The 22,548-nt window shown below is 42.6% G+C and overlaps 1 protein-coding gene across 2 annotated transcripts in view; it reads right to left on the bottom strand.

Annotated features, from left to right (window-relative positions):
• Positions 1-4,200: 4,200 nt before the first annotated feature.
• The window catches only part of LOC119658931 (furin-like protease 1), a 712,092-nt gene continuing 693,744 nt past the window's right edge, over positions 4,201-22,548 (bottom strand). For both annotated transcript variants that reach the window (XM_038066764.1, XM_038066765.1), the window contains exon 12: positions 4,201-5,165. In XM_038066764.1, the coding sequence (XP_037922692.1) occupies positions 4,462-5,165 (704 nt within the window). In that variant the 3' untranslated portion in view covers positions 4,201-4,461. The remainder of the gene's footprint in view (positions 5,166-22,548) is intronic.

The raw sequence follows: 22,548 nt of genomic DNA, 5'->3' as shown, positions 1-22,548 counted from the left end.
AGCAACTTTAAAATTGTCTCCAAGCTAAAATTCTAGTTTGAATAAGTCCAAGAAGGAAATTTCGATGAGATTTAGAATTGATATCGGAAATTCAATGAGTTTTTTTGGGAAGGAGATTGGAGCTATTCAGAGTTCATATTGATTTCTAAATGACTTGTGAATGTGACCCACTTTCAGGTCATTCATAAACATGCATTCGGTGGTATTAATAATAGACTTGGGAGGAGAATGGACATTTAGGAATTCAGAGGAATAACAAGCATTTGCAACGGGAAGTACGTTATTGGCTAAGTTCAGATAAAATAAATCAACTGTAAACCTTTAATTTAGTTGAGGAATAGGATTTGTAATTCATCATCATCAACGGCGCAACAACCGGTATCCCTAGACTGGATTTATATACCTCATACAAGAACCGTGGGTTTATGGGTGGAATAGTCAGTGGCCTAAGCTTTCAACATGCTGACCTGTTGTATGCTAATGGAAGCGATCCACCCCGCTCTTGCATGGTAGTCTCAAAAGACGTCCAGGCTAATTTGGTTAACGACCTATGTGATGGCGACGCCACATCGGCTAAACTTACCATAAAAAGTCAACAGGGAGATAAAGAGATACTATGGTGCTCTGCATATTTCCCCTATGACACAGAAGGCGTTCCCAGTGGAACATTCATCAGAGCTATCCAATATGCCAAAAGTAGAAGCATGGGGGTAATAGCAGGATGTGATGTCAACGCTCACCACGTATGCTGGGGAAGTTCCAACATCAGTGCAAGAGGATGGAGACTAGGGAAGAATCTAGTAGGAACCGATTTCCAGATCCTTAATTTGGGTAATCAACCCACTTTCCTCAACGTGGTCAGGCGAGAGGTCATCGACATCACGGTGGCATCTCCTGACATCTCGGCTTTGATCGGAGAGTCGAGAGTATCAAACGATATCACACTCTCGGATCACCAACGCATTGATTTCATAATGCGCATGGATCCACCTTCACTCACACCATTCCGGAATCCGCGGAAGACAGATTGGGTGATGTATAAAATAGAATTGAGTGCCCGAGTAACGATCCCTGGGAAGCGTATTAAATCGATTGCAGGAATTGAGAAGACAACCCGGATGATCACAACTAGCATGAGAGAAGTTTTCGAAGAAAGCTGTCCAATCACGATGCCAAAGAAGGGTATCACCATGGATTTGCCAAAACGAGGGGAACGACAAGGATGTTCCTCAATCGTGCTCTGCAGTGTGGTTCAGACACTAGCTGGAATCGCTATAAGGAGGCACAGAAGGCTCTAAAGAAGAGCATAAATTCTGCTCAACGATCATCATGGAGATGCTTTTGAGAAGAGACTAACTCTCTTGAGGCAACCTCAAACCTGAAGCGGATTCTGGTTAACGAACGTTTACAGAACGGGAGGTACACAGAAAGTGATTGCTTAAAGTGCACTTCCCAGGCAGCATCCAAAATCTGATCTCAGGGCCAACAGGCGCGTACAGCCCTCGACCGAGAGTCTGGAATCTGGCATGCAAAGTAGTATCACTGGAGCGAGTTAAATGGGCATTTAACTCATTCCAGAGATACTAGTCTGCAGGTCCGAATGGCATCATTCCTGCGCTCGTAATAGAGGGGATAGATGCCTAGATGTCTACATATTCGGAATATATATCGCGTATGCCTAGCACACGCTTATATTCCAATAAAATTGCGGGATGTGAAGGTGTTATTCATTCCCAAACCAGGGAAACCCACCTAAACGGACGCAAAAAGCTTCCGACAGATCAGTCTAACGTCCTTTACATTAAAAGGACTAGAAAGATTAGTAGATTGGTTCATAAGGGATACACACATCCTTAAGTGGCCACTTCACCATAGGCAACACACCTACCAGAAAGGCAAATCCACGGAGGCAGCACTCCATGAACTTACGGCAAAAATTGAAAAGGTGATCCTGGAAAAACAATGCGCCTTAGGCGTATTCATAGGCATCGAAGGTGTCTTCAATTATGTCTCATTCGCGGCAAACCGCATGGAATCGAACCGCTGCTAATCAGTTGGATCCTTCAGATGCTAGAGTGGAGAAAAATCCACATATCAGTCGGCAAGAAGTCTATTGAAGCAGGGGCTGCCCACAGGGAGGGGTTCTCTTTTCACTGTTATGGGTCTTGGTAATGGATACCCTACTGTGACTCCTGGAGGACAAAAAAGTCTTCACGCAAGCATTTGCGGCCGTAATAATTAAAAACAGTCAAGTAGTTAGGAGTACATTTCGACTCCAAGTTAACGTGGAGCACCATATCCAGGAAAATTATCAGAAATTCTGCAGATTGCTCTGGTGCTATAGGAATGCGATAGGTAAGACCTGGGAACTTTCACCGAAACGGATATAATGGATGTATACATGCATAATAAAACCCATTTTGATGTATGCATGCATCGTCTGGTGGCCAAGACTAAACTTTTCTAACAGCAGGAAGCTGCTAACGCAGACGCAGAGACTTGGTTGCCTAAGTATCACTGGAGCAAGGAGTACCACGTCGACTGCGGCACTTGAAGCTATCCTAAGTTTACCCGCCATTCACTTGGAGGTGAAACGGAAAGCAGGCAATGGCGCATATAGGCTCGATACTATTGGGGCGTGGAAAGGCGGCCAATCACAAGGTCATGCGTCTATCTGGAAATTCGGGGGTGTTCTCGGGGAATCCGATTATAGCACTGGCCCGATCCCTCGGAAAAATGACGACGCATATATATGTAATTTCACTGGCAGCAGAAGAATGTCTGCGACAAAAATTGAGGGGTTGCACCATTCGAATCCGTTCTGACGGGGCGGGCGGCATTATCATCACTAAATAGCAACGACATATCAAGACAGTTGGTGTGGAGTTGTCATCAGGTGCTGCTGAAATTTAGCCAACATTCCTGATGTGGGTGCGGGGCGCTCAAACATCGCTGGTAAGGAGAAGGCTAACAAATTGGCTCACCGAGGGTCTGGATCCGCAATGGTGGGGTCAGAACCAGCTCTTGGAATCCAACCATCTACTGTCAAGTCCACTCTGAAGGGTGAAATTGCAAGGATTCACGCAGCGGAGTGGAGAAATTTGAACTCTTGCCGGCAGGCGAAAATCCCTGTGAAAGAGCCTAGGGCCACTAGAGCGGCATTTTTGTTGTCTCTTAAAAAGTGGGACATGAAAACCCTAGTAAGGCTTTTAACAGGACACTGCTCGTTAAACTACCATATGGAAAAGATTTAGGTAGTGGTTTCGGCAATGTGCAGCCAATGTGAGGAGGAGGAGGAGATAGCCCTGCACTTTTTATGCAGGTGCGCGGCCTCGTCATATCTAAGACGAAGACACCTTGGCAAGGTTTTCTTCAATGAAGAATCTGCACACTCTCTGCCGCTGGAGAATGTGCTCAGATTCGCTAAAACCTGCGAACACCTTAGGCGGGAAGCCATTGGATAGGCGATTTAGGGGGATAGTAGAATGGGCCTAACAATGGCGTGAGTACTCGGAGCTGCGGCTCCCTCCTGTAAACTAAACTAAACTAAACTAATAGCCCTGCCAATAGCGCGGCCCCACTAATCCAAAGTCCAAAGCCGTTTGCTCAGTTTCAGCGATCTCGTCTGAGTTTCTTTCTGGAGCAGGATCACTACTAGAGTTTCCGAAACGGCAGTGGCATCACTCCGCGAGACTCCTTTGCCGTACGCACCCTGGAGCATCACCGGATGTTTCAGCCATTTATTCTTCACAAGGCACTGCGACGATCGAATCTTAATGCGTCCCCGACCAATACCGGTCCCTCATGGTTCACCCCTTTGCCAAGCACTTACCTTATCACAATATAATGCCGTTTAGGGGCTAGAACTACTTCCGCCGGTGGCTCAGGGAAGCTGCTCCCCGCATCGCTGACGAAGCCTGATAATTTTATATTTCATTAGCAATTACTGAAGAGGATCTAATTAGACAAACCCGTCAAACCTATTCATTGAGATTAGATGCTCTAGATAGTAGTTAGTTTTTAGATGGGTACATGTGTGAGTTTTATTTGTATTTCTTCATCCTTTTGAGATTATTATAGAACAGATTGAAGACATAATACAACTGGACAGCGACACTGGAAAGTTTTGCAAAAAATAAGCGAAAAAACTTTCGCTGGATAATATGTCAATCAAGATAAGAAAGAACTCAGATGTGGATTTTCAAATAATTTATTTTCACTTTCTGTATTAACTACGTCTAGCACTTACACTTTACTGGAAGTATATTCATCTCTGAAAAAATATATTGAGTAGTACGAAATCTACATACTATAATATTGTCATATTTTAATTGAAAAATAAAAAGCTGCAAATATTACGGATTCATATAAACACTTATCTATATTATTAATACTTCGCTAGAAAGCTGAGCCATTTTGGGAATGATAATCACCACCTTCGCTTCGTTATTCATCTTCAACTCAAAACAAATCAGAATCACTACTTGATTCGATAAGAACTCTATGGACATCCGCAGGTCCACTCGTACCATCCAGACTCGTCCTTGCCGGACCTTTGCTTCCAACAACTTCAACCTCTTCATTCGGAACATCAAAGGCTACTTTCTCATATGAATGAGTGTTTGAGTTCTTCCATCTTGATATCAAATGTGCTCCCAGTAAGCTAAAGACCACGACGAACACAATGACTACCATTGATGGTACAACGACACTCCAGAAGGCACTTAGGTCTTTAAGAAGGCTGTCATCATCTATGTCTTCACCAGAAGACAACTGTCCTGTGGCGCGGCTCAGATTATTTCCATTCGTGGCAGGATAACAGTATGTCTCATCAGCAGAGACTATCGTGAGATGGTTCCCGGGATGACACTGAAGGCACTCATTAGGATCAGGACCACGGCATAATAAACAGGATACATGACAGGGGGCACATCTCTTTTGCGGTATCGGTGGCATGATGGCACGCTTTTCAGAAGGTTCATCAAATAGCGTGGAATTCGGCACATATTGATCATCAAGAGTTGACCGAACGGAGATGATATTTTCGTCAGGCTGGAAGTCGTTGTTCCTGTTACGACTGCGCGGGATTTCGGGGACCATATAACTTTGTTCAGGACAGTGGGACCAGCATCGATCCTTGTAAAGGAACGTACCTGGCAGACATTCTGCAAACAAGAGAAAAATGGTTTTAGATAATGAAAAGTAAAGCTGATAACGTGAATATTTATAACAGTTGACTGAATCCTTATTTAGGGTTCTATAGAAATCAGTTAAATTAATGAAACTAACACCATTCTCTTTGTAAATTTAGTTGCAATAGAGGAAAGTTAGTAATGGTTTACATATTCTTCGTATGCAGGGGACATTCAAATATAACAAAATTACATTCCACAAAATATGCAAGGATGGATATTGGTTATCTAAAAAATACCTAAAGGGGTATATTTACTTAAGGATAAAGTCAAGGAAGTGTGTTATTGATATGAGGGTCTTGCATGATATATTTGGAGAGAATTTTCAAAGTGGGTCGGATGATTGGTAGATCTTTTCTTTACTATTTTCTTACAACCGGCGCCGGAAAAGTGTATTTCCCAGGCCCATTTCTAAGCGCTGTAAACGGAAACTATTAGGTTGTTGCATATGAAATGGCTGATTTGGCAATCAAGTGAAGTTAGTTGTGATTTTGCTGTATTAAACCGCCACCAGTTGGCGCTGTTTGTGTCGGATAATGAAGTATAAAGACTCCTACATTTAATGAAGGAGTCATTTCAGTTTTGACCATCGTTGTGATAACAGTGAATAAAAAGGAAAAAAGGATAGAAAAGAACCAAGAACGTATACTTTTTATGTATGAGTTCCAACTCGGTCATAAAGCGGCGGAGGTACCAGCAACATTAACAGCGCATTTGGAGCTTATATGGTAAGCGAACGAACCATACGGCTGTGGTCCGAAAAATTCCGGTCAGGCGACGTAAACCTTCAAAGTAAGCTACGTGGACATCCAGGACGATCGATTGACAACGACGAGCTGGGTTTGCTAGTCGAATTCGACACACGTCAGTCTGTGAGAGACATTGGAGAGAAACTGGGCGTACACTATTCCACAGTTTCCCGGCACTTGGAAAGGTGAAAAAGCTCGACAAATGGGTTTCGCATGTGGCGCTTCGAATGGAAATTTGTATCTCCCGGAACAGAAGCGATCCCTTTTTGCAGAGAATACTGACATATGATGAAAAGTGGATATTAACGACAATCGTCGCCGATCAGCACAATGGCTAGATTCTGATGAGCCACCGAAGCATATGCCGAATCCGAGTCTCCATCCGAAGAAGGTCTACAGCTGGTGTTATCCACCATTCTTTTTTGGCACCTGGAAAAACGATAAATGCACAGAAATACTGTGCCCACGTCGAGGAAATGCACCAAAAATTGAGTATTCAACGGACGAGATTAGTCAACAGAGATGGTGTGATACTCCTTCGCGACAATGCGCGACCTCATGTATTCAGAACAATGGTTCAAAAGTTGGAAGAATTGCAGTATGGGACTCTGCCTCTTCCACCATATTCACCGGACCTTTCGCCAACCGACTACCACTTTTTCAAGCATTTGGATCATTTTTTGGCGGAAAAACCATTTAGGAATGAAGAGGCCATCAAAATTGCCTTCGACGAGTTTATCAACCCCGGAAAATTGGATTGGAGAAGTGTTTTGAATCGACTGGCACCTATTTTGATTATTTTAAAAAAAATTTGTAAGCTTTTCAGTCGTTTCGAATTCTAGTGCCAAATCGGCCATTTCATGTGCAACAACCTAATACATGTCGATCATTTCCTTGGGGTCGGTCAGTTTTAATCGGAGACTATATTGCAGGTGACCATAATTTCGTTTTTGAACAAGGTGCTCTGGGATCAGCTTTGCTATGAGACGTCAGGAAAACATTGTCTAACCAAAAAATAACAGCGAAAGTTTTCAGGACTTCTGGAACTCTCGCTCGACGAATGTACTACCAAGTCGAGCACAGAGGTTGTTATGAAGTCAGTTAGACTTCTATGTACCGACATGAAGATCGAACCAGATCTGCGACATCACCGTCAGCAGTAGTTTTTGAGAGTGCACGTCAAGCGAGTGGAAGAGATTGACCTTAAAAGGGACCATTACTTAATGGCTTATGTTCTTTACTATTTTGGCTCACATACGTCCGTCTTTTTTCGCAAAATCTCTTCTCTTCGTCTCTTCGTGCGGATAAAGGAAGGACGAAAAGGACACCCAAAAAGGCTTTGAAAATCCTCAGGATTTACCTTCGCTGACCAGTCAAGAGCCGAATATTGAAGTGGCGGTAATTTGCGAATCGTAGCGAAATTAAAAGAAAAGTTACTTGCACGAGAGATACATTGAATAACGTCACTATATGGTCATGTAAGATATATGTTAAGAAACAATGGTATGGAGGTACAGAGATCTGGCTTTCTTAAGGGTAGAAATTAACGGTGCATCTACACCTATAGGGATTATTTGCTGAAGTTTAATGTCACCCTGAAGGAACAGTACGGGAAAAAGTAGGAATAGTAGGGGGGCTAATAAAGAGGACGCCAGACAGCTTTTAGGGATATCGAATTGCTGGACCTCGGCGCAAAACCGGGATGTCTGGAGTTCCTTATTAAGGCAGGCAGACCGACAGACAGACCAGCATACGGATACCGGTTATTGCGCCGTTGATGATGATATAGAAAATACCTTGAAGTATTATTCGCCTCAAGGTTGAACTTTAAACGGCATTTGAAGGATGTTGGGCATAAAGCCTCCAATATTAGCAGAATGCTAACAAGGATGCTAGATGATAAAATGTGTTATCAGTGACCACTCAGTATGGATATCAGAGTTTAACAACTTAGCGAGTCACACACGATTTCAAGCGATATTTTGACCAGGAGCATTCCGCACATGCTACATCTATCGATTGTTATCTTGTGGGCAATAAAGGACGTCGATTGGACAGGGCGTAACAAGGGAGGGCAATCAGAGGAAAAATATCGAGATTGATTTGAAGCAATTCCTGAGTGCAAACGGTGGGTATAATAAGTGCCTTCACCAATATAGTGTGAATTGTAACAGAACACGCAGAATATTTCCTCTTGCCGAAGGTTTGCAGGCTCAGCAGGCGGAACCAATGTCATATACTTAAATAGGCTGGCGCTTATGTGCATGAGGTGAAAAAGGGAGTCGAAAATAAAGGCAAGCGTGGAAGAGTGATTACCATAAACAGATCCGTTCAGGGTGACAGAAACTGAAGCTCCACGGATTGCGTAAACACTAGAAGGAGTAGTCTGGGTTTGGACTATCCCCTTCAAGCAATGCTTGAAACGATGGTCTCGAGAAAACCATGGAAAATATTTGGGAGTCAGTCGCCTTAGTGGGGGATATTCTCACATAAAAAATTAAGCCGTAATAACGAACGTGGTCTGCTGATGAACTCTTAATTTGGGTTTATTGGTTTCGATTTGAGGGAGTGTGAGAATTTTCGTTATCTCCACATGATAATTTTTCCCTCAATTTCATTTTTTTTAAATCAGTCACAGCTACGACTCGATGGTAGATGTGTTGCGTAATGAATAATTTGAGTCTCCACGCGGTGGACCTCCTAACATCCATACTCGTGAGAGTAAAATGGGTAAACAAATTGAAAGCATACAACCTATCGTACATGTAAACTGACCCACAGACGGAGGCATATTTCCGCAATACTGATAAAAAGGTCTAAGGTCCCTGATCAGAGGGCCAACGGCTGAGGCTATCATATCAGACATCAAGAAGAAAACAGGCCTCAGTGACGCAGCGCTAAGTGATTTATTCAAAGAAGGTCTGGATCCAGACGATGTCCGCAATAAGGCGCAGAATGTGTGTAGGGTACGAATCCTCCTGGGGGCGGTGGCGCTACAGCCCATACAGACGTAAATTTAGTTATGAATTTTGCAGAGCTCCAGAAGAAGCGTTACAGGCTTCGCCGCTTAACACAACGTCCAAGCGACCGGGAGGAGACTTGCAGAAGTATTGTAAGCATTCTGACAGGCCGTAATTCACTAGCTGGGCATATGTTCAGAATAGGAATTCTCCAAGATGGTACGTGTCTATCCTGTAATGAGTAAGCGGAATCTAAGGTCTGAGTGCTCAGATCCAAGGTTTGAGTGCTTTGCCTCTCCTCCACCTCAAACACACATACCCTTGAATAGAAACTCTGCAGGAACGATTTCATAGGTATGAGGAGAGCTATGAGATGATCGAGGAAGGGCAACGAACATGGTAAAGGCAAGAAGGTTTGAAGCAATAGATCGATATTTCCCGAAACCATGCGACCCTATCAATATGATGTGATCGAAGAACGGGGTCGACCAATCGTTGGCGTATTTCTCGCCGATTTGGGAGCAAGAGGAGAGAAGAGAGATGGTACGGTAGTTCATACCAAGAGAAGGCTCTCCGTTTTTGGTTGTAGAGATAATAAAATCCTCTTTCGAAAGGAGAGAAAAGGGAAGGAAAGTAGCATGCTTTATTTGTTGAGGATTACAGACAGTGGGGGGGGGGGGGATGTTTTGTTTATAGTTAATAAAGGAGAGTTTAGGATACCATCGGGACCAATTTCGACGATGTGGAACGCACCTATGGAAGGGGTAAGAAGAGAGCGCACTGGTCGATGAAGTAACCACGGAATAAAAGTAAAGAAAGTGTAGGTCACAGGATTGTTCTGGGGGGTTGGCAATGGAGTCAGGAAAACTGATAAAGGAGAGACAAATTGGGTGGGAAATAGCGAGTGTAAGATTAAAATGGTGTGAGTGTGAGATCAAAATGTTTTCAAGTCACCTCGGGCAAAGGCGGCCTCAACATTCAATAAGTATTTCTTATGCGCTTTTTGAAGCGCATAGCCTCGAAATGAGCAAGGTCGGCAGGTCCGCAGTGCGTGTTGAACCAAGTTGGGTAAAAGTAGACAAGTTTCTTCATAACAACAGTATTGTTATTAGGGTAGAGAGAAAGCTTTTAATCTAATCGAGGGATATATATATATATAGTTAAAAAAGCCCACGGACCCTCTTCCCGCCCAACCGGACCGAGGGGCGACTAACCTAAGGATGAGCTGAAGGCAACATCCAAAAGCCCGCATCACAGCGATGATGCGTTTTAACGCAAAGTGTGTGCGGCCATGCGAAAATGTATTACTACATCTCGATTGTTGCAAACACTTCAGCGACGCGACGCGGTGGTTCTACACTACAGAGACATGGATCATGTATCGAAGACAGTGCGGATCAAGACTGAAACCCATTATGTCAGATTGTTACCGGACAGGACTCTTCGGACTATAGCAGAGCTTGGAAGGATAACCGCTTTTTGCATCTCCATGTATAGTCCAGCCCTAAGATCGAGCGTTTTCAGCGCTTTATGTAAGTTCTGCGGGACTAATCCCGTCGCTGAAATTACTACTGGGACTACTTCGATCTTTTGTAGTCTGCAAGTCTGCTTATATTGTCTGCCAAAGGGCCGTAGTTCCGGATTTTTTCCTGCTTTTTTTAAATAGTTTTCCGGTCCAACGGTACGGCTACATCGATTATGAAGCGCGCTCGTTCTTCCTTCAGAAGCAGAACTAGATCGGGTCTGTTATGATTAACACTGTGGTCGGTGGCAATAGTGTGATCCCACAGTAGTTTGACCCCATCATTTTCCAAGATTCTCTGCGTAGTATACTTATAATAAGGATGGTAGGTTGCCACTAAGTTATACTTCAACGCAAGGTTTTGATGGAGAATCTTGCAGACGGAGTTATGACGATTGGTGCACTCGGTACTGCTCAACATCCTGCACGCAGATGTTATGTGCTGGATGGTCTCCTCTTCACAGTTGCATAACCTACAACTGGAGTTGGTGATTGAGGAGTCGTGAAGGATGTACCGTTTATAATTTTTTGTTGGGAGCGAAGCATCCTGAATTGAAGTTAGGAATGCTTCGGTCTCATAAAAAAGTGCACCATTAGTCAACCATTTGTTGGAGGCTTCGATGTCAATGCCTGACAATAACAAATTTTTGATATGACCTCCGTGAATGGGTTTCTCTTTCCACATGTCGATCTTCTGTTGGACTGAGGTAACATTCGACATGGGATCCCATTCTCTGCTTCTCAAGTTCAAAGGAGATAATTTATTATCTGCCATGACGGTAGCCTGATGTATTTGGCTAGAGGATTGTTTCTCATAGAAAAACTCACGAAGAGAATGCACTTGATTGTAGTGCAACGTTTTTAAATCAAGTACCCCCCTTCCTCCCTGATGACGTGGGATAGTGATCCTCAATTTTTCGGCAGCTCTATTGTGCATGTTGTTGTTTGCAAGAACTACCCTTACCCGTCTATTGACAGATTCTAAATCCGTATTACTCCACTGTATCACACCGAAAGTGTATAGAAGGACGGGAATGGCGAAGGTGTTGATTGCCATGATCTTATTTTTCCCGTATAGCTCAGTTTTAAGGACAAGATCCAGATGCCGTTCCAATTCCCCCAGCAACTTAGGTTTGATTATTGCCACAGCAGGTGTTGTTGCTTGCAATATGCCGAGGTATTTGTAGACGTCGTCCGAATCCATGCCCTCAATTCGGATGTTATTTTGGCTGTATCCTTCGTTGTCGGTGTGTTTTCCCCGAACAATTGTTTTTATGCGACATTTTTCCAAACCCAACTGCATGCCGATATCCCTGCTGAACTGGATGGTGATCCAGGCTCCAATTCTTCATTACTGCTCTCAGAAGAAGAACGACATTCGGGTTGATTTTATAGAAGCATAACACTTGTAGTAACCACGAGTGTGATATGAAGTCAAAGGCTGATTTATAATCGATGTAGGCTGTCGAGATAGTTCGTTTCTGATGGACAGCCTGCTTTACAGCGACCGTATCGATTATAAGCTGTTCTTTGCAGGCTCGGGAGCCTTTTGCGCATCCTTTTTGCTCCTCAGCTATCAATTTATGAACATCAAGATGTTTTGAGATGTTCGCGCACAGAACTGAAGTGAAGACCTTGTAGATGGTAGGAAGACAAGTAATTGGTCGACATTTTGAAGGGCAAAAGGCACCCTGTTCCTTGGGGATGAGGAAAGTTATCCCCTTGGTGAAAAATGGTGGAACTAAACCAGGATCGGTAATCATCTGATTAAATTGATTTCCAATATCCTGTGAGTGCTCTTGAACCGCTTCAGCCAGAAGTTGTGAATCTTGTCAACTCCTGGCGTTTCCAGTTACCTGCCTTGTCAAGGGCTGCTTCTTCGTCGACTTCAGTTACGTCAGGCATGGTCATTTCGGGGAGGGCCTCGCATGAATGCATAAGGTGTGGGAGCCACGCTGCTTCTAAATTGCAACGGCTGGATTCGCTCCAAATACTTCTCCAGAAGTCTTCTGCCTGATCCAGATTGAAGTTACTTTCCCTACCTGAGTTGATGAGATTTTTGTAGAATCCTCGTTGATTCTGGAAGAACAAGGTGTTGTCTGTCCTTCGCTGAAAGCTTTTCTGATACCTACGGATGCGATTGGAGCATACCGCAAGTTTCTGCTTCAGCACCTCGAGGATTTCTTCGATTGGCATATCATTGGACAGATGGTAGTTTCCAATGATGTTCGCAACGCATCTGTGCACTCTTGGTGATGGATTTCCAAGGAGTGCTTGCGTCACACGACCAATCTCCTTTCTCAAATTTTCGACTCTTTTGTTTAGTCGAAACACCCAGAACGGTAAAGTCCATCTGCGCATACCTCTGTTATTCGCTCTAAGATGTTGGTTATGGAGACGAATAACCGTGGCAGCTGCAACGTAGATCAGACTGTGAACCTCTGTAGTAGTAGTCTCGCTAGCCAAACGATCAGCCAAAATTCTGTCAACGGCAGCAATAATGTTAGTAGATAGTTGCCGAGGTAAACTTCAGTTTTGGGATCTTTGGCCTAGCGTCTGGGAGAATCTCAGCATACTCTGTGAATGCGACCTGGAATGCGGTCAAAGCCTCATTATAAATTGGGTCGACATCCCCAGTTACTAAGCTTCTCCTGACTACTGGATTCATGGAGTGCCTTACAGGTGGAGTACTTGTGTTACTCCTTTGACTAGTCCGGTAATTTGAGCCAGCCCGAGCTCAAGTGAAACCTCTTGGAAGATTTGTTGCCTAGTTGGTAAGGCAACTCGGTTGTTATTCACTATCACCCGGTACTGGTTGACGACGTTCTGTTCCGGAACATGACTTAGCTCCGGAAATCGGGTTATGAACGCGTCATGTAGTCGATGTCTGTACCCTGATGGATTCCGTTCCAAATCCGTGACACGGTAATAGGCGCGGACGATAAATTCGTTGAGTTGGTTCGTCCAAACCATACGACGCCTAGGTCTCCCGTCCCTGGTGGTTGACGGCATAACCGCCAAAACATCCAAGGGCGAAAAGCCGCTCTGATGTTGTTGAACGACCCTTAACCGTGTTGGGTACTGTCTTCGTGTCCCTGGGGTCCCATTAAGAGAATTTAAATTATTTTCCCCAATTTTGTTCCCACGAGTATTGGGGAAGCAGTCAACCCTGCAACAGAGCCCCAATGTTGGGCGCGTCGATCCCTTCACCCCGGATTACGGATTTGTTAAGGAGGTTTACTCCCCCTGAACGGGAAGAATCGGTAAGGGAGGACGAACACAAAGGGAAACGTTCTGCTTGTCCGCGGCTACTTATTTACAAGATTAACTTGCGATATTCGTAGCTGACCCGGTGGGTCATGTCATTATCCGCAACTCATGACACGCGCCTGGTCGCATGCAGCTCTGCGTTTGCAACTCAGGTGAGGATAAACCTGGTACGCCAGGTGGTGCGTCGGCCGGGAATATATATATATATATATAGAGAGAGAGAAAATAAAACCATAGAAAGTCATTAAATAAAAAACAATTATAAATTTTAATTTTGTGCGTATGCTCCCCAAGTAAAAGCGTTGATGCTTGAGTAAATTAAATTGAATCGGGAGACACTTTGGCATCATACATACCTTAAAATTATTGCTTATAAAGTTGTTATTAGAATTGGAGTACAATGTGAGTTAGATGAAATTAAATTAGTTTACAACACCGTTTGACAGGGAAACTGAATTAATCACATGCAAAATGATCCATTTTTCCTGGACTTTTCCATAAAACAAATTAAAGTGAAACTAAATAAATTTCATGGCACCATTACAGTCGCCTATTAAAATCGAAAATAAAACCACAAAAACGAGACTTGACTCATTCGGTCACATTCGCTACTGAAAACCAAGAGTAACATGAACAAAACATAAATTATTCACATTAATTGTAGATAAATCTAAATGAAAAATCAAACTCATTGTCACGTAGTCGGCCTGCGATAAAATCCATAAAATAATGTGTAATTCAAAATAATTGTCAGAAAAATTTAATAAATGCAATGGCTTAGTGATGAAAATTACCATAAAATCGGTTGAGGTATTTAATGCATGTTATCTGCTTCATAACAATTCTAGGAATATCTTTTACGCATTCACGCCAAACTGGCAGAGCACAATGGCCGCTGGATTACCCAAAACAGTAAGCACGTGTTTAACTATCAAAAGCCCTGGACAAACGCAAATATACAGCTTAATAGGATAATATTTATCTTATAAAGGTGGCGAGGACTATTGACGTTCGCGTTGGTCAAGTTTGAAATTTTGAAAATGTTTGTTCATATTCGCTGAAATATGGTGGGGGTTGAAAAATTAAATAACGAGTACCACGGATGTGTTTGCAAGGACTCGTACGGAGGACATCCAGTGCGTCTGTTTTGGATGGCAGGAAATTATTATACAAACTAATGAGCGTCATTTTAAATCTTCTTTTCGCGGGGTAGGGGGATTACGGAATTGTGAACACGACAAATTGTGTTGAACAAGCCAAAAAGTGAGTGTTTCTGTAGAAATTTTCGATTTTTGATAATTGACTGTATTTTTCACTGTAACGTAGTGTAACAAAAAATATCATTCATGGTTATGAAAAAGTTTTGGACAAAACAAAGAAAGAATGAATGATAATGGACGTAACACAATGAAGTGGAAAAATTAAGCATTTACTCTAAGAGGGTAAAACTAGACAAATCACCAAAACCCAATCAACCACAAATTTTACATGTCAAGCTACTTGTACAGCGTTTAGCGCATGCTACTCCTTATTTTATAGGAAATTTTCATCACTCCAATTATGAATTTATCACTTCAATGGCTGAAAATAACAAATTAGTATCGTTTTCTTGACTTGTGTGTGTGTTAAAATTAATCAAAATTAGGATTGGTCTTTTCGTACATATGATACTTAGACGGAATTATTCGAAAGGCCTACAAATAAGTTCTGTCGGTTTTCACAATAGATGGCGTAGCTTGTTTTTTATTCCATTGATTCACATTTCCAAACATTCATCGGAAAGCTACTGTCAATAGGCACAAACGTCAGTATAAATTATTTAATTGAAATGTAAACAACAATACTTTTTTCATCAACGAAAATGGCCAATTTTGAACCAAATAATGTGTTTTTGCGGGGAGTTCTACTTCATTATTTCAATATGAAGAAAAAAGCAACCGAAAGTCATCGCATTTTGGTGGAAGTTTATGGTAACCATGCTCTATCTGAGCGAACGTCTCAGAGGTGGTTTGGATGGTTTAAAAGTGGCAATTTTGACTTGGAAGATGAAAAGCGCGCCGGACGGCCAACAATTTTTGAAGATGAAGAATTAGAGGCATTGCTCGACCAAGATCCATCGCAAATGCAAGAAGAACTTGGAAAACACTTGGAGTCACTCAGCAAGCCATTTCCCACCGTTTAAAAGCAGTGGGAATGATCCGAAAGGTCGGAAATTGGGTTCCGTATGAACTGAAGTCAAGTGACGTCGAACGCCGTTTTTTTCACGTGCGAACAACTGCTTCAACGACAACAAAGGAAGGGTTTTCTGCATCGAATAGTTACTGGCGATGAAAAGTGGATCTATTACGATAATCCCAAGCGTCGGGCAACGTGGGGATACCCCGGCCATGCCTCATCATCGACGGCCAAAGCAAATATTCATGGTGAGAAGATCATGTTGTGTATATGGTGGGACCAGCTGGGTGTGGTATACTATGAGCTGCTGAAACCGAACGAAACGGTCACGAGCAAGCTCTACCGACGTCAAATGATGCGTTTGAGCCGCGAACTCAAGAAAAAACGGCCGCAATACCAGCAAAGGCATGATAAAGTTATTTTGCAACATGGCAATGCTCGTCCACATGTTGCACAGCCCGCTAAAACATATCTAGAAATGTTGAAATGGGAACTCCTACCCCACCCGCCGTACTCTCCAGACATTGCTCCTTCTGATTACTATTTGTTCCGGTCGATGCAGCATGGCCTGGTTGACCAGCACTTCTCCAATTACGACGAACTCAAAAAATGGCTCGATGAGTGGATAGCGGCCAAGCAGGCCAATTTTTGGTGCGATGGTATCTATGAATTGCCGGAAAGATGGAAGAAAGTTGTGGCTAGCGATGGGCAATGCTTTGAACAATGAATGCATAACCAATTTTTCACAATAAAGCTTCAAATTTAAAAAAAAAACCGACAGAACTTATTTGTAGGCCTTTATATTTTTAGGAATCAGTCTTTTTTTCGATAGGGTGACTCCCCTATGGAATATATGTGTGTCTTCTGTTCAGTTTTTTGTTGGGTAAACTAGACCCCTCAGGGGTCGTCAGCGACCTTTAATGTGTTATTCTTATTTTTAGCGGATTCGGCCTCCTTAAAGTGTTCTTACACCCTGGTGTGAACTAGCCGTTTTGTTTGCCTTACGTAAATCACGTCGCAGTCTGGATCGTAAAGCTATCTACAGCCGGGCAAAGGCGAAAACTTAAGAGAAATGGTAACCCGTGAAGAACGTCAACCCACCCTTACCGAGTGGCAATTCTCTTAGTTCATCGACAATTTAGATCCGTGCCTGAACCGAAAGTACGATGAGATTGATTCCTTCCTTATCCAACTTCTAACTGGGCATGGAGGTGTTCAATCTTACCTGGACAAGATTGGGAAGGTGCAATCTCGTAATTGTGTGTTCCGCAATTGAGTGGGCCGATGACCTCAAACACACATTTTTCCTTTGTGGAAGGTGGGACGATTTCCATCAGCAGGTTTAAGCAAACACAGGGGTGCTCTTCCAGGCAACATTGAACAGAATTCCGTATTGCGCATTGTGTTCGGGCTCTTCCTATCGCGAAGAATATTAAGCTCGACCCGCTGACAGGCCAGATGGTAAGGGGTTCACTGAACTGACAGCTCCTTTCCTCTCCTCCCGTTGATAGAAGAAATTCCTTGACTTGAAGGCCCCAAAAGCCGGGAGACCGGGAGGGCTAGGGAGGTGTTTAGTTGGTTGTTCGACGGCGTGTTGTAGCGGGGGTCCAATACTCTGTGCGTAAACGCATTCACCTACCTTAAGTCCAGTCTTTTCATTCTTACTATTTTTTTTACCCCATTTTTTCAATGCGTTTGTACATCAGTTCCATTACACTTAATGTTATGCAAGTGATAAGCCTACTGGAGTGAAACAAGCACAAAGACGAACATCCGAGATGATAATGATTTGAGCCTAGAACAAGGAGATAAGGAGGCCAGCATCTAAATACAGCTCCGTTGAAGCTTTCCGTTGATAAACTTTTACATGGTGTCTTGGAAATGTTGACGAAATTGCGAATCGTTCTATGAATAGAAAGCTCTAATGAAAGGAAACAAGTCGGGAAACCGCAAGCTAGACGCTTTAGGTATGAAAGAATTTGTGTATTCCTCATAAAGAAATTTGAGTGTGTATTTGTTTTATTAGTATGTAGCACGTAATATATGCATATATTATCTGAAAATATCCACTTTCAAGTGGTATTGACATTCAAAGTCTCGAATTTGCACAGAAGCGACAGCTTTGACTTATTATAACTTTGTTAGTAATAGTGCAATTTTCACCAAATTCGGTAGGATCATGCTCTATGCTGCAAAATTTCGTGATTCTAGGATGAACTTAAGGAGGGTTTGGCAGTAAATTTCTAAAAAGTGCAGTAATGTATTATTATTAACTTTTTTTGAACAGATATCGGTATGGAGCGTATTTCGGAGCCTAGGCACAATGTAGCATCCTTCATTTTTTTTCAGATTTTTCGGTTGGGTAGTTTCTGAGAATGGGTCCGTTATAGAAATGATCATGTTCGACCCCCCGCACTTCTCACCTTTCTAACAAATGTCAAAACTAAGACCGGCTGCGAAAAGTACTAACCGATTTGATACCCCACATGACTATATTTGATGAAAAAAAAATTTACACCCCCTTTGCATGTATGGGGATCCCCCCTTAAATTCGACGTAGAAAAATGTAATTCACCATATGCGTGAGCGTCCACAGTCCCCACCATTCTACCTTCTATAACCGTCTCAGAGAAAAACGCGTGTGACGGACAGAGAGAGAGACAGTAAACCGATTTTAATAAGGTTTTGTGTTTAAAGGGTGAGAGAAAGTGTGATGAAACCTCAAAGTAGGCCGATGCATCCGGGAGAGCACTTAATACCAGATGCAAAGTTGAAAGATCTGGAAGTAGGGAATATATTTAGATTCCTAACGGTTATAGGCTTGTTTGAGATACTATGATTAATATCTACACTATAACCAGCAAAAGGGACACAATAGTTCTTAAGGGATGCGGTGCGACTTTCCGTTAACAGAATAATAAATACCCCGTACTTCCTGCGATGTTTATAAGAGAAAAAGATACTGGAACTCTTTTATATTTTTGACATAAATTGATGCTTTTAAGGACCATCAGAACAACATTTAACTCCACTTCTTCAGAGGTTTTTCGAGCTACTGCTCCTGAATTGAATAAAAACACATTAAGAGCCCTACGTAAAGACCAATCATAATTTCATAATTTATCTTCATTTTACTATTTGATAGGTTCCATAATTGGTAGAAGCCAATTGAAATTCGGGACGAAATATATTAATTCAAAGTATTCAAAATTTTAGAGGGAAATAAACGTTACATAATACAAATCCACAATGTAAAAATATTTTTAATAAAAAAAAAATGATTATTTTATTCAAATCTTGCAAATTTCTATGTTAAAAATTGAGAAATTGAACTACACTCACCTATTACGGATTTTTATATTTATTTATGGAAGGTACGAGTATATTTTGAAGACGAGCGCTGCTAAATGTTAATTGAAAAATTTAATGGTAATCCTGTGAATAGAATTAATAGTAACCTTGCCTTCCACATGTTGGTCCTTCGCTAAGGAAAAACCTTTGTAACTATTAATCTTTTTGTCCATGTTATGAATTAGTTTGTTGAGTAGCGAATGATAAAGTCACTTTTGAAAATTATCTCTAATTATGTATATATTTTCATTTATATCTACTGAAAACACTTGTTGAAATTTGTTGCAAAACTGAACATACTGATTGACTTTTGTTTGTAATTAATTCTTAAACAATTCGTGAAGGATACCCAAAGCAAGTACGACAAGTTGTTTATACTACTAATACTTCCTTCAAATTTGTTCTAGAAAAATAAAATTTTCACCAAGTGGAACGCTTTTTGTCAACCATGCATGGACTAGTCTTTCAGGTTCTATTATTGCCCTTCATAAGTACTTGTTTTGGACTTGCAACTGTGATGGCCACTGAGCTTCACAAGCACAAATTCCTGAATAGTGTGCTAAATCCATGTCATTACGGCTGGTCCATTGTCAAAATTGAGCCCTGTGACAAGGTCCCCGACAACGATATCAAGGGTCCTCCGAATGCTCTTGACCTGGGAGCCAGTTTCCCACAGGGCTCTGACTGTAAGAGTCCGGTCTAACTTAAGGAGAATCATAATTGTACAGTGCTATGCGAAGAATGGTTTCTAGGAGCAATTATATGCAGTTCGGGAGAGGCTTCCTAAAGTGGGTGATCTGAATGTCAAGGTGGGATCTGACAGCACCTTGTTCGGACATGTGATTGATGGGGAAATACGGTCTTGGCGACCGCAACGGTAATAGTGTGGGGATTCGTGGATTTTTGCAATCTCCAGCGCCTCGTCATTGATGTTCGAACACGAAGGCTGACATAAGGTAAGTTCAAGTGACCGATGCCATACGAGGAATCAGATCCACCACTTAGCGATCATTAGCAAATTTAGGATCCTGGATATACGTAACAAGAGAGACGCTGTTTTAACTTTTATATTAATTTCTTTGCAAACCACACTTTTAGGTACACCGGAACATAGACTTTATTAAATAATTTGTGTGACTTTATTAAATAATTTGTGTGACTTTATTAAATAATTTGTGTGACTGTGACTGTATGCTCGTTAGAGGCAGAAGAGAGTCTCGCTTCATATGTTTCTTTTCTGCCCCTAACTCATGGCACACTTTTCTCGCCGGTCCTCCACTCCCGTGGCGAGCTCCGCAAAGTGGATAGATCCGCGCCATCTATTCGTTCGCATTCGCAACATTCGAAATAAGTTTCGAATGCTGCGAATCTTGCCGCGCCACACTGTCATCGGCATCGAAAGGAATCACCATCTGAGGTCGTTAACGTCCACTTGCGTGCTGTATTCGCCACTTTTCGCAGGGTTGGAGAGCTGCAAAACTCAAAATGCAACATCGGCCGCTCGTATGATCCAACTGTCGTTGGGGAGTTACCTTGCTGATCGGGCAGCAAAGACACTGAGTAACCCGCCCAAGAATATCGCAATTCGTCGGCCACGTCCCGAAGGGGTGCCATAGGATCTAACTGATTGTGGAATCATAAGGCGAATCGATGAACGGAAGGGATTGAAGACTCTATTGACGGCCGCAAGTGATGGCCCACGTGATCCACTCGAACCCTAATACCGAACGAAATATCGGGAAATTCAACGTAGTGTGCGCCGTGATAAACGATAATTTGCTATTGCGCTGATGAGGGAGCGGTAGATAACGTAGAACGCAATGATTTTAGAAGTGTATACCGCATCCATCACAAAAGAACTTGCATCTGATCACAAATCTTTCCTGTGAAGGACGTCAATGGTCGACTTCTCATCCATGGTGACGAGCATAGATAATGACTAAAAAAATCCTGGAACGCATTGAAAACCATCGCGAAAGCTTGATCGATAGAGAGCAGGCTAGTTGCCGCTCCGGACCCTTTTGCATTGATCACATCAACATCCTACGGATCATTTTGGAACAGTGCGCGGGGTTTAGATTCTCCGGACCCTGGGCCAAATGGCTCTGGATTTGGAAAGAGAGGTAAATAAAGTTGGACTGAAGGCAAACATCAACGAAACCCAGGTTCTCATTGCGACGGGTCTATCATCTCCCTATTTGCATTAAAGGATAGAACATTGAAGGGGTCGATCTGAGTATATCTAGGAGGCGTGGTGTTTGCTGGCAATGGCCCCGAAGTAAATGTCATCCTACACATCAAGAACGCTAGATGCACTTTCGCTGTCTTGTCTAAAATCTGGGAATGCAGTTATTTCAACACCAAGATCAATTTGAGACTGTTCTGTGCTTGTGTCCTTTCTGTGTTGCTACATGGGAGTAGCACATGGAAAGTAAGCACCACTGCCACTCGAAAGCCCTAAGCCTTCGGCAACAGCTATCTGCGCCGTATCATCGAAGTACGCTGGTCCGCTATTATTTTATCGCTCATGCGAAATGCGATCGGAAGAAGAAGTTGCATTGGATGAGTTACACATTAAGGAGGAGCGACAAATTCATTACTGCCTACGCAGTACAGTGGAACCCTCTGTTCCAAGATGGCCGACGAATGGGTCGCTCCAAGAGCACTTGGCGCAGAAGAATAGCGGAGGAAGGTGTAGTGTTCGCGGATTAGCGGACTAATCTGATAATATGTAATATTTTTTTTATACTCACATGTTTTTCCACCCCTTTAGTTTTCCCAATTATCCCTTAAAATTCATGGTTGAATTTCACTTAAACCTTTTCAAATTCTAGTTTTTATAAAATTGCGTGTATTGCACATTATTGAGTGCAGGCAGACGATTGTTTGTGGTTGAGAGGAATGACCTGCCGAATACTTCAGCAACCGTGTATGTTGCTGTTGACACTGAGCTGGCATGGACTCTTAAGTTTCGAGACCGAGACCGGCTGTTCGATGGACAGCTGATGAGCTGAACCGACAGTCATCATTTAATAAGTGAATCTGGTGAGAGAAAGTGCGTGAGTCGTGTGGAAGTATATAATTTTGTGAAAATAAATCAAAAGAAGTGAAATTTTTCACATTCCAGAGGTCAATGCGGAAAGCAAATTGGAGGCGAAATTCTGGGAAATCATCTACGATGGACATGCATCCGACGGTGAACGCGTGCTACGGGTCGTAGTGGTTGATTTGGAACCCGGCACTATAGATTCAGTACGTAGTGGATCATTCAGTCACAGTTTTTTTTTCGCCAGATAATTTAGTATTCGGACTGTGGTGGTGCTGGTAAT

Source organism: Hermetia illucens, chromosome 6 (assembly GCF_905115235.1).
Source record: "Hermetia illucens chromosome 6, iHerIll2.2.curated.20191125, whole genome shotgun sequence".
In the NCBI taxonomy this organism is placed as follows: Eukaryota; Metazoa; Arthropoda; class Insecta; order Diptera; family Stratiomyidae; genus Hermetia; species Hermetia illucens.
Note: the sequence above shows the minus strand (reverse complement) of the source record. Positions and strands in the feature narration are given on the sequence as shown.